Genomic DNA, 12,721 nt, shown 5'->3' with positions numbered 1-12,721 from the left:
TATTGACTCCAAAATGATACACTGTCCCTTCCAGTGCTCTCTCACCTCAGGATCTGATGGGTCATGGCTTCTGTTCTCACAAGGCTCTGTCTCTTAGTAAAGCTCACTTATGACAGTAATTTATCAGCTCCTTTCTTTCAAAACTGATACTCTGATTTCTAACAGTACTGTTAGTTTTGCACATTTCAGAGTTCATAATGAGGAAGTCAATACTGTATCTAAGTAAATTCTTTAACTATTCAGAAAGCAATATATTTCTGAAAAATTATTTTCGTTGTTATGGCTTGGATCCTGAAAGTCAATCAAAGAGCTATGTGCTAAAGACCTGTTGTCAGCTGAAGATGCTTTTGGGGGCGACAGAACCTTTAGGAGGTAAAGCCTTGCTGGAGGAGGTTAGGTCATTGGAGTGTTTAGGGATTGGGCCCTGTCTCTTTTCCTTCTCTTTGCTTCCTGGCTGTGAGAAGTGAGCAGCTCTGCTTTACCGAATTTCTCTCCACCATAATGTTCTGTCTCCCGGTGTTCCCAGGGTCCCAGCTGGATCATGAGGAGCAGTGAATCTTTCTTGTTGTAAGTCAGGTTTCTTGGTGTGTTGTCAAGGTAATGGAAAACTGACTACATCTATCTATCTATCTATCTATCTATCTATCTATCTATCATCTATCTATCTTTGGGTACAATGTGGTACTTTGATCCATAATATTATGAAATGATCAAATCAGGCCAATTGACATAACCATTACCTCACCTGAGTATCATTTCTTTGTGGTGAGAACATTGATAACCCACAATTTTAACAATTTCGAAGAAAGGGAGATAAAGAGTTGGTAAACTAATAACATTTTCTGGTATCTTGTTTAGTTATTGTAGCTTTGGTACTAGACTCTCCATTGTTTAAGCGTCTTATCTTTAAGAACAACCTCAGCTATTTTTGACTGATTATAATTAAATATGCCAGCAAACAAAAATAACATCCACATAAATCCTAGGAAAAGCACAATCCGCAGTCTGAGTTTACCATCGAAAACTTGTTGGCGACTGTAACTGACATGTTTGGAGCGGGAACGGAAACAACAAGCACCACTCTGCGCTACGGACTCCTGCTGCTGCTGAAGCACCCGGACATCACAGGTATGACTGCAGCCACGGAGCCGGAGAAACTCAGCATAGGTGCTGGAAAGACCCTACCTCCACTGCGTCTCTTCAGAAACCCCTCTATGAAATTGCTCTGTTGCTAGCTCTAACGTACATGTGAGGAAGAAATAAAGATGAGGCAAGTTTTCACAGCAGGAGAGAGGGACTGAGAGAAACAGGACAGTGTTAGCAGTAACAGAAGCACACAGCTCTGATTTTAGTGACCTTGCTCTGATGGGAGGGGTCTGAGGCAGGCACACGTGTCGCTGGCTGGTGGAGGCTGGTACACTGGTTTCCTGAAGGATGGGGTGGCATCTGTGTGTCATAGTGTATTTTCTCTCACCGTAACAAAATAATGTAGACTATATAATTTATAAAGAAAATTATATTAGCTCCCAGTTCTGGAGGCTGGGGAGTATAACACTGATATTTGCTAGGCTCTGATGAGCACACTTGTTGGATCAGCTCCAACATATAGTGATGAGTGACAAATGTGGAGGAGGGACGCAGGGGCAGTACCAAGATTTCTCATAACAACTCTTCCAACTCTGGCTTCAGGATAGACAGTAGGTAATGTGGGTATGAGGAATCTTACACTCAGGAGAGATATGAGTGAGAACTGGATGAATTCTAATAATTAAAAATGATCTCCACGGTTTGAAACGTACTTGAGCATTTTTAATAATTCTAATATAGCACTCAATATTAGGAATTTGAATAAGCTCTTTTATGTTCAAGAATGTATAAAACATGTAACACAATCACAGCTCCCTTACCTGTGGGAAATAGTCATAGGGTTACACTGATATAAGAACAATTATATATATGATAAAAACTGTAAGTGTACTGCAGGGGAAAGAAAGTATAATATATATTATATTAGTATAATTAGTATTATATATATATATATATATATATATATATATATATATATATTAGAGAGAGAGACAGACAGACAGACAGACAGACACACAGAAGCAGTAGTAGCGGTTGTGGTAGTAGTAGTAGCAGCAGCAGCAGCAGTATCTGTTTGGGTGTGTTGTCTGTTTTGTATGTGATAATAAATAGGCAATTCCTTATCTCTTTAAAAAGGAACGTAGAGAAATTGTTTGTAAATAGTATAGTAAGACAGTAGAAATGCCCATTACTTCTGAATATGAATATAAATTGCCCGAGACACTTAAAGAACGTTTCAAAGTGAGTGCCTCTGGCATATGAGGAAATTACATAGAACCATTGGGAATTTTCAGATTAGAACTCACACACACACACACACACACACACACACACACACACCTGCCAGGAGAATTCACCTGCCAGAAGAATTCAATTACTACCTTATGATAATTTGATATGACCCTAAATCTTATTTTGTTTTTTTGTCTTTGAAGGAATAGTCATTTCTTAGTTCATATTTTAAAGGTATCTATATAGTGAAACATTTAATCATCTGATGTGCATTAACTATCCTGTATGACTCTATGTAGAAGTATGTCTACTTAATCAATGCCTGGCTTTTAGGTGTTATATTTTCCTGTGGTGTTACAAGTCTAGATGTGTTTAGGGCCGATGGTGCTCCACGCAGCACTGACTTGGTGTAGCAGTTGTGCCACTTTCTTCCATTACATCAGTTTCCACTTTGTTTTACTAGCTAAAGTCCAGGAAGAGATAGAACGTGTGGTTGGCAGAAACAGGAGCCCCTGCATGCAGGACAGAAGCCACATGCCCTACACCGATGCTGTAGTGCACGAGATTCAGAGATACATTGATCTCATCCCCATGAACCTGCCTCACTCAGTGACCCATGATATAAAGTTCAGAAACTACTTCATCCCCAAGGTAAGCTTGGTTCATACTGCGACTCAATGTTGGTGAGGTTCTTAACGTCACACCGTGGTTCCCACTATGGTTGCAAATGTATAAGAGAATAATTTAAAGTAGTAATAGGCAGAAATGTTTTAAAAAGAAAAGCATAGCTCTTTTATATGAGAAACATGGCGTTTCCAACTTTTCATTAAAGATTACTAGCTTGCTTTTTTTTTTTAAAAAAATGGCATTTCTATTTTATTGATCAGCTTGTTTTTTTTTTTTTTTTTTTTTTTTTTTTTTTTTTTTGCTGTGATAAGCACCATGATGAAAGGCAGTTTATGGAGGAAGGGTTTATTTAATCTTACAGGTCATAGTCCATCATTGAGGAAAGTCAGGGCAGGAACTCCACTGGGGCAGGAACTTGAAGCAGAAACCATGGAAGAATGCTGCCTGCTGACAGGCTTTCCCTGGCTAATGTTCAGAAAGCTTTACTATATATACTACCCAGGCTCACTTTTCTGGCATTATTCACAGTGGGCTGGGCCCTTTCGTGTCAACCATCAATCAAGACAATGTGCCATAAGCAGACTAATAGGCCAAGCTAATCAAGACAGTTCTTCAGTTAAAGTTACATCTTACACCTCTGGGCTGTTTCAAGCTGATAGCTGAAGTAACTACGAGAATATCTGTATTTAAAAAGCACTTAAATGGATATGTAAATGTGTTTTAATATATCATATGCATATGGGATATAAAGATGTATCTAGAACTATGTTTAAATTTATTAAATCCATCACACTTAGAACATAAATACTTCAATGTGTATCTCACACAGAAGAAAATACCAATATAATAATATTATCCTTCATATAGGTTAAGGTTATATTTTCTAGTGATGCCAATATATCATTTATAGATTTGGGGGAGAACTTCTCATAGTGCAATAAAAGAGAAAGTCTACACTTGGTTTTCCAAAATTGAGAACATTTAATACTTTTTCTGATACACCAGTTGTTTTGAATAATCACAGCCACTTGTCCTGTGAAGTATTCCTCTGTCTAGTTTTGTGTGGAGGTTTTCTTGGAGATCAAAATCCATTTGTATGCTTTGAGCAAGGACTTTGAGTACGTGATCTTCATTAACGGCCTGCTTCATCAGATTGTAACTCTGGATAAACTGTGGTTCCACTGTTGATGACACTAAGGAGTATCTTTCATACCAGAGTGTTTTTAGATCCTCCGTTGCTGAGGCTCTGTTTCCCACATAACAAAACAAAACAAAACAGCAAAGCAAAACCAAACACAAACAACCCCCAAATCCTGCAGGATGGAATTTAATCTTTCAATATCCTATTTTCTAAATAATCTATTAATAGTTTTAACTTGGATGATCTTTGACTGAGCACCCTATTTTTGAAAATAATTTACTAAGTGTATAAAATTAACAATTTTAAAAATACATCTAATTTTTGATAATTTCTTACCTGTCTATAATGCAACATGACTAACTTACCCTCTCCTTTTCTTATCCCCTCTGATTTCTACCAAACCTTTTCCAACAATTTTCATTCTCACTTTTGTAGTGGAAGTTTAGGTTAGGTAAACACACACACACACACACACACACACACACACACACACACACACACACACATATATATATATTTGTTTTGGACCCAAGTGTGGGATGTGAAACTGACTCATGAGAGCACTGTGATGTTTGTTAGCTGGAAACTGTGTGATCTTTATCAGCTGGGGATTGCCTCGTGGATTTTCCCAGCTGGAAAAGATCTTGTTACAGACTCTGAGAGGGTATAAATAAAAGCCCCAAAAACAAAGAGAGATCACTTTGCATTGCTTTGCATTGCTTGGCTTCGTATTGCTTTGCTTCAAGATGCTTCTAGAAAGAAATGCTCTGAAGAAAGTTTCAAGGAGGCTGCTGCTGATTTGTTCTGCTGTTGCTGCTTGCTATTTGCCACTTGCTGTTTGCTGCTGGGTTTGCTATTTCTTTGCTGAACTAATGATTTCCTGACAATGAAGAATGGGATCGCACCAAGGAAATGAGTCTAAAAAGGTTTACATCCAAATGTTTACACCCTCGGTCCCTACTAACCTTCTTTCCTCTTCTACCTAAGTTTGGTAATTTGGAAGGGAGGTAGAGACATTAAGGAACCCCAAAAAACATAGGTTTAAAAAAACCTAAGCCTACAGGTGGCATCTAGATGTGGCTGATGCATAATGGGAAACTTGTTTTTTAATGGGAAATGGCAGGTTTTGAAGGTATGAGAATATTGTTTCAGGGTGTCAGCAAAATGGCAGCTAATGCTGCTGGGTTTTCTCCCGCTTTGCACCCAGAGGGGACTTACTGGGTTTTTGTTGTTATTGTTGCTGCTGTATTTGCTTTTAAGATTTATTTATTTATTGTATATGAGTGCTTTATATGCAGAAGAGGGCATCAGATCACATTATAGATGGCTATGAGCCACCATGTGGTTGCTGGGAATTGAACTCAGGACCTCTGGAAGAGCAGGTGGTGCTCTAAACCACTGAGCCAGCTCTCCAGCCCCGTGACTTTATGTTTTTGCTTCATCACCTTCGTATATTCTGTCTTTAAAAAGGTTGGAAAAGTTACTGAGCAATTAGAAAAGTTATGAGTGGATATGGATGGGTCTGAGAAACAAAAAGTGGATGAAATGGGTTGGAAAGGATTGCAGAGTTGTTTGTGCAACAAAGGCATTTGAGGGTAGAGGTTGATGTGCTCGGAAAAGAAAAAGTTCCAGAGAGAGGAAAGAGTCAGGCCTGATGTTGGAGAGTGGGAATTTCCTACAGGATGAAAAAGGGAAGTCACACATTTTCGCTCCACACATTTTTGCTGTCAGGTACTCGGATCCCCTGAGTGAGGCGAGGGGTTGGGAAGAGCAGGAAGCTGTACAGGGCAGAAAGGTTCATGTTGAGTCAAGTGTGCTTCCAGAGGGTTGCCTGGCACCTTCAGCTCTCCCAGTAATTGTGCAACATGTGCCTGCTAATGATGGTGGTCATTATTATGATGGGGTAACATGGCACCTAACAGAAATCTTAGATTTAAAGCATTTTAAAGAGTCTGTTGTGTTGTATAGAATGACAAATAGTAAGTAACTAGGTCACCCAAAATAGAATTATTTCCCAAGTTTGGAATGGATTGGTGTCAGCTGTGCTAGAAGTGGGTCAGCAAGAACAGTGGTTATTGTGGTAAAAGGATAAAGTTACAAAAATAGATATACAGAAAGAAATGTTGTTAAAGATCAACTGCTTGGTGAAGGGCATTATGCTGACCTACAAGAGCAAATCTGATCTGATGATGTCGTAATAGAACAATGTAGCATCACAGATTTAAGAGCTGGGGATATGGTTGATGAGCCTTGGGAAAGATCTACCTCAATGACTAAGGTAATACTAGGCCCTGGAGAAGTCTTCACAGACTTCTTACAGAGATTGACTTCAGATGTAAATAAAGCCATATCGTATCCTGTTTCCAGACAGGTGTTGATAGAGACTTTGGCATTTGAAAAGGCAAATACTGTGGGCTGGAGAGATGGCTCAGAGGTTAAGAGCACTGCCTTCTCTTCCAGAGGTCCTGAGTTCAATTCCTAGGAACCACATTGTGGCTCACAACCATTTATAATGAGATCTGGTGCCCTTTTCTGGTGTGCAGTTGTACATGCAGACACACATTGTATACATAATAAATAAATACATCTTTTTAAAAACCCCAGAAAATGCAAATGCTGAATGTAAGAGAGTAATTAGACCATTAAAAACATGGGCAGGCCCAATAGATGGTGGAGTGGGTAAAAGACACAACTGATATTGTCTTTCAGGAATATTATGCTATTATCATAGGATAAGCCATAGCTAGAGGTCTCAGATATCAAAATACTTGGTACTTTAATTGCAACAAATTTGGCCATTTAAAAAAATTGTAAGGTTAACAGCTAAAATGAATGAGCCAATAAATAAATAAATAGATAAAAAGCTACAAAGCTCAAAATAGCAGATGCATTAACTCTGGAGAATATGGTACTCATATAAGAGGACAAGCAGTTTCTGGCTGCAATGCAATGCCAAGCCTCCCATGGTTTTGCAACTGCTGTAAAAAGGAAAAACACTGGACTAGGGATTGCAGAGCCAAGAGACACATACAAGGTAGCCTCTTGCCATTGGGAAACAAACAGAGTGGCCTGTCCAGTCAAGCAATATAAGCCATCTTTCTTTGGTCAGCCAGGAGCTAACAAACAGGCTGGAAAACCAAAATTAAGTATTGTTGGTCTTATGCATGCTACTGAAGCAGTGCAGCTTTGTATCTGGCCACAGGTAAACTCCTTACACTATCCCTAAGAGTTGAATGTTACAAAATAACCATTGGTCTTTATAGCTCTTTACCTTCAAAGACAGTAGGAAGTTGGGAAGTTGGGGATGAAGTGGATTAACTTCTCAAGGATTTATTGTCTACCCAGCTATTATAGTTGGGGATTATAAGGAAGAAATTAAAATCATGGCAAGTGTAAAAAAAGAGATACAAACTAATGCAGGGGATAGAACTGCTCAACTGTTAATGATTCCTTACACCAAGGACAAATCTGCTCCAGTAGAAAGTACAGCGGCACTTAGGAGTACTGGAAAACATATGTTCTGGCAAATAGTGGTTAAGGATTAGAGACAAATGAATGGTGAAAAAATAGAAGGCGTCAAAATCATTGGTTGATATAGAAGCTGATGTCAGTATATTTTCCCAAGTCTTGGAATCTAAAACGGCTACTTCAGAAGGTTTATTTATACAAAGTTTATAGGAATTGATAAGTTATCTCAAATAAGGCAGAGTGTACAATGGATTAAGTGTGTGGGACCAGAAGGACAAACAAGGAAGTTGAGTATGTGTATGGCTGACATGCCCATACCTTATGGGGGAAGGGATCTTTTTTAACAATGGGGTACTCAGTATTCCTGCAATCCCAGAGACAGACAATGATGACGGTAGGGATGAAATGATAAATGCTCCTGAGGAAGGTATTGATACGGCTATGAAGAACAATCACAAGCTGTGCCCATTGTCTAAACATAGGACACCACAGGATTTGAGTTTTCAAATTATAAGAGAGGCCATTGCTGAAGTAGCAAAATCCCTACCCCTAAAGTTGTTACCAAGCAGACCTGTGTGGCAAGAGAGTGGCCCATAACAAAGGAAAAACTGCAGGCACTTGAACAACGGGTGCAGAAGCAGGTGAAGGATCACCGTGTGGAAGAGTCTACCAGTCCACAGAATTCCCCTGTGTATGTTGTAAAAAAGAAATCAGGAAAATGGAAGATGGTAATGAATTTAAGAACAGTGAATAGAGTAATTTAACCAGTGAGTCCCTTACAGCCTGGAATTCCTTTACCTTCTTTGTTACCTAGGTCATGACTTGTAATAACAATTGATTTAGAAGATTGCTTTTTCACAGTACCCTTGCGTGAGCAGGGTAGGGAAAGGTTCACTTTCTCAGTGTCTACTCTGAACAGTAGTGGTCCAATAAAGACATACCACTGCAAAGTTTTACCACGGGGAATGTTAAATAGCCAAACTTCGTGTCAATATTTTATGTGAAAACTCTTAGAAATAATTTGTAGGCGATTTCCTCAATCTATCATTTACCATTACATGGGTGATATTTTGTTGGCTGGCTGTGATGCAAACACCTTAGAGAAAATATTAAAGAGAACACATAGAATTCTGCCATGCGAGGGGTTACAGAGTGATGCAGAAAAAATACAAAGAGTAGATTCAATTAGTTGTTTGGATTATAAAATAAGTCAACAAAAAATTCTGCTACAAAATGTACAGATCCATCAAGATCAGTTGCTAATTCTTAGTGATTTTCAAAAATTAATGGGAGATATTACCTGGCTGAGGCCTACAACTGGATTAGCTACATATGAGTTAAGTAATTTATTTCAAACATTACAAGAAGATTCGGATTTAAACAGTCAAAAATGTTTAACAGCCGAAGCAGAAAAAGAGTTAACTCTGGCAGAACAAAGACTGCAAGATACATATGTAGATCAAATTTATCCTAAACTTGAGTGTATTTTGTTTATTTTGCCTTCAACTCATTCTCCTACTGGGCTCATTATACAAAGGGAAGATAGTATTATGGAATGGATTTTCTTAGCCCATAAACAAAGTAAAAAATTGAAGACATATACAGAAAACATTTCTGCATTAATTATAAAAAGTAGACTAAGACTATGTCCATTGTCAGGAACAGACCTGGCTGAAGCTGTAGTGCCTCTTACTAGTGTGGGTAATCAATGAAGATCGGCAAAGTGTTTGTAGTACCTACTTGGGAGAAATTAATAACAAATATCTGGAAGGCAGCCATATACAGTTTATAAAAAACTAATTGGATTTGCCCATGTAGTGTGAAGGGAACACCAGTTCCAGAGGCACCAATATTCTATCCTGATGCAAACAAGATGGGAATGGCAGGTTATAAGACAGACAAAATAACTGTATGTAGTCCTTGTGGTATTGTTAGATTTTCCTGAATCTCTTAATTACTGAATCTCAGTATGCACAAAGAGCTGTCTTGCATTTAGAAACTGCTGAATATACTCCTGATAACTCAGAATCGACTTTGTTATTTATGCAATTGCAACCGGTCATCAGAAGTAGAAACTCTCCATTATATATTACTCATATTCAGTCTCATACAGATTCGCTGGGTCTATTGGCACAAGGAAATGAAAAGATTGACCAATTACTAACAGGAAATGTGTTGGAAGCCTCAACATTTCACAAAACACATGTTAATAGTAAAGGTTTAAGGAAAAAAATTCTCTATCTCTTGGGAACAAGCCAAAGAAAAAATAAACAAATGTCCTATGTGTTCTCTGTATAACCAAGCTCTGTTACCTGCTGAAAGTAATGGTAGGGGTACCAAAGGAAATGAAACCTGGCAGATAGATGTGTTTCATTTTGCAGAATTTAAAAAACAAAGGTATATACACCATGCCATTGATAATTCTTAGGGGTTCAATGGGCTACTGCTTTAAGTTCTGAAAAGGCTGATTGTGTAATTACACATTTATTGGAAGTGATGGCAATTATGGAAATACTTGTACAAATTAAGACTTATAATGCTCCCACATATGTATCCAGTAAGGTGAAGTAATTCTTTGAATATTATAATATAAAGTACAATACTGGTATACCTCACAACCCCACAGTTCAAGAAGTTGTAGAAAGAGCGAATTATATCTTAAAAGAAATGTTTATGAAAAAAAAAAAAAGGAAAAGCAAAGACCTCCCAGGGACAGACTAAGTAATGCTTTGTTAAGTCTAAATTTTCTTAATGTTGGTGAAAAAGGAACAACAGCAGCTGAGAGACATTGGGTTATAGAAAAAACTGAGGAACTATGCCAACCAATATACTATAAGGACGTGTTGACGTTAGAATGGAAAATTGAAATAGTTTTGAGATGGAGATGTGGTTATGTTTATATGTCCATAGGGAATGAAAAAATATGGTTACCAACAAAACTTATAAAGATTACATTTAACCAGGGAAGACCTCCTATTAGCTGTGACATGAATGTCTTTGCACAGCAAGTGAATCTTATTGGCTACCTGACCCTCATGACATTCCACTCTTTCATCTGGCATGGATGGAGATTTATATTACACTTCAAACAGACTTATAAACTTGATAGATGCCTTTCACCTACTCAAACATAGAACAGAAAATTAGCTGATTTGTGCCCCTATTCAACCTAATAGACTGCCTCAGTTATTGTTTTCTCAAGAATTTGCATGCAAATAAACCTCAAAAGTGCTAACCTAAATGATTGAACATACAGAGACTGGACAGAAAAAGATACAGCTAGCTTTCTCAGGACTTGACCAATATCCCAGTTTTCATGAGGGTACCCAAAAGATATCTTTTCTCCCAGACAGAAACAAGTAAAAGAATATGATGCCCCCATTCCTAAGAGGTGGGGTGGATATTTTTAGTCATTTGATTGGTTCTGAATGTTTGTTGTCATTTAGGGGGTTGGTTATAGTTTAGTAAAGGTTAGAATTCAGGGATCTTTTTCTTTCTCCTCTCTATTCTTTTTCACTTATCTTTCTTTCTTATTTAGTGATCTGGGAAAGGAGGGAAGAAGGGAACGATAAAAAGGAGGGATATAGGATAATAGGATGAAAGGCGGAAGCTACTAGTCTCAAGTATTTTACATTGGTGTGGATTGTTGTATAATGATAAAAATTGAAGGTTATTTTGTTCAACTTTTGCTTTAATGCAATTTACATATACAACTCATTTATTGTATACTGATCAAAAATGTAAGGTTATTTTGTTGTTTTATGTATGGTATATAGGCAGCTCATTTAAAATGTGATGTAAAGCTCATTATTATTTTTATTGTATATATTTTATTAATGTTAGAGAGAAAGCCATTTTTTAAAAACAGAAAGGGGGACATGTAGTGGAAGTTTTGGCTAGTTAAACATGTTTTCTGTTTTGATCCTAAGTGTGGGATGGGAAACTGACTGGGGAGAGAGCATGTCAGCTGGAAGCAGACTCATGGGGGACTGCCTTGTGTGTGGGGTATGTTTTTCTGCCAGCTAGAAAACATGCTGTTGTGGACTCTGAGAAGGTATAAATGAGCACACTCAAAACCGACAAAGATCACTTTACATCACTTCATATTGCTTGGCTTCGCATCACTTCGTTTCCCTTCACATAGCTTTGCATTGCTTCCCTTTGCTTTGAGATGCTCCCAGAGAGAAACACTCTGGAGAATGTTTTGAGGAGGCTGCTGCTGGTTCATTCTGTTGTTGCTGTTTGCTGTTTGCTACTGTGTTTACTGTTGCTTTGTTGGATTGCTGGAATCCTGATGAAAAAGAGTGGAGGCACCCCAAGGAACTGAGTCTAAAAAGGTTTACATCCCCAGTCCCTACTAACCTTCTTTCTCTTTTACCTAGGTTTGGTGGGTTGGAAGGGAGGTAGAGGCATTAAGGTAGCTCCAAATAAAGTGGGTTTAAAAAAAACTAAGCCTACACACTCTCATATATTTTTGTTTCTTGTTTTGTTTTATGATCGACTAGGTTTAATGAGGGTCACCAGCATTTGCGTGGGTGTGGAGCTGTCCTCTGTAGCTGTAGGGACATAGTGGCCACACCACTCTTAGTACAACTAATTAATAATTTCCTTAATTGGAAATTCTGAGTTGTGAAATGAATTTTCATCCCTCTTGTACTTTTTTTTTTTGAGACAAGATTTCTCTGTGTAGCCCTGGCTATCCTGGGCTTGTTTTGTTAGACCAAACTGGCCTTGAACTCACAGAGATCTGCCTGCCTCTGCCTCTGCCACCTGAGTTCTGGAATAATAGGTGTGCACCACCACAACTGGCTCTGCTTATACTTTTAAGGTAGGGTTAATCTGTGATGATAAGTTCCCTAAGTTTTGAATTATAAGAAACATATAGTATATATCAATGCTAAATGCTCAATAAGTGACAGTGTACCTGTTGATGATATAGTCAAAGTTATTACTAATTCGATCATATCTCTAATTAACAAAAATTTAAGCAAAGAATTCTAAAGTCTAAAGACTTTTCAAGAATGAACACAGACTTCCATCTACAACCATAGCCAATATGAGTTGAATGAGAATAGAAGTGATAAACACAGCAGTGATGAGGGCAGACTTTAGTGTCTAACATAGGTCATAACTAGAGTAGGTTCAGAAGTATTTTTACAAAAGCCC

At 38.0% G+C, this 12,721-nt stretch overlaps 1 protein-coding gene across 2 annotated transcripts in view; it reads left to right on the top strand.

The window, feature by feature from the left end:
• The window catches only part of LOC311582230 (cytochrome P450 2C55), a 51,164-nt gene that overhangs the window by 11,953 nt on the left and 26,490 nt on the right, over window positions 1-12,721 (top strand). For both annotated transcript variants that reach the window (XM_084755166.1, XM_084755164.1), the window contains exons 6-7: window positions 987-1,128; window positions 2,783-2,970. In XM_084755166.1, the coding sequence (XP_084611292.1) occupies window positions 987-1,128; window positions 2,783-2,970 (330 nt within the window). The remainder of the gene's footprint in view (window positions 1-986; window positions 1,129-2,782; window positions 2,971-12,721) is intronic.

Source organism: Acomys minous (genome assembly GCF_964271855.1).
Source record: "Acomys minous genome assembly, chromosome: 2".
Lineage (NCBI taxonomy): Eukaryota > Metazoa > Chordata > Mammalia > Rodentia > Muridae > Acomys > Acomys minous.
The sequence above is the reverse complement of the archived record's forward strand: the minus strand, read 5'-3'. Positions and strand labels throughout refer to the sequence as shown.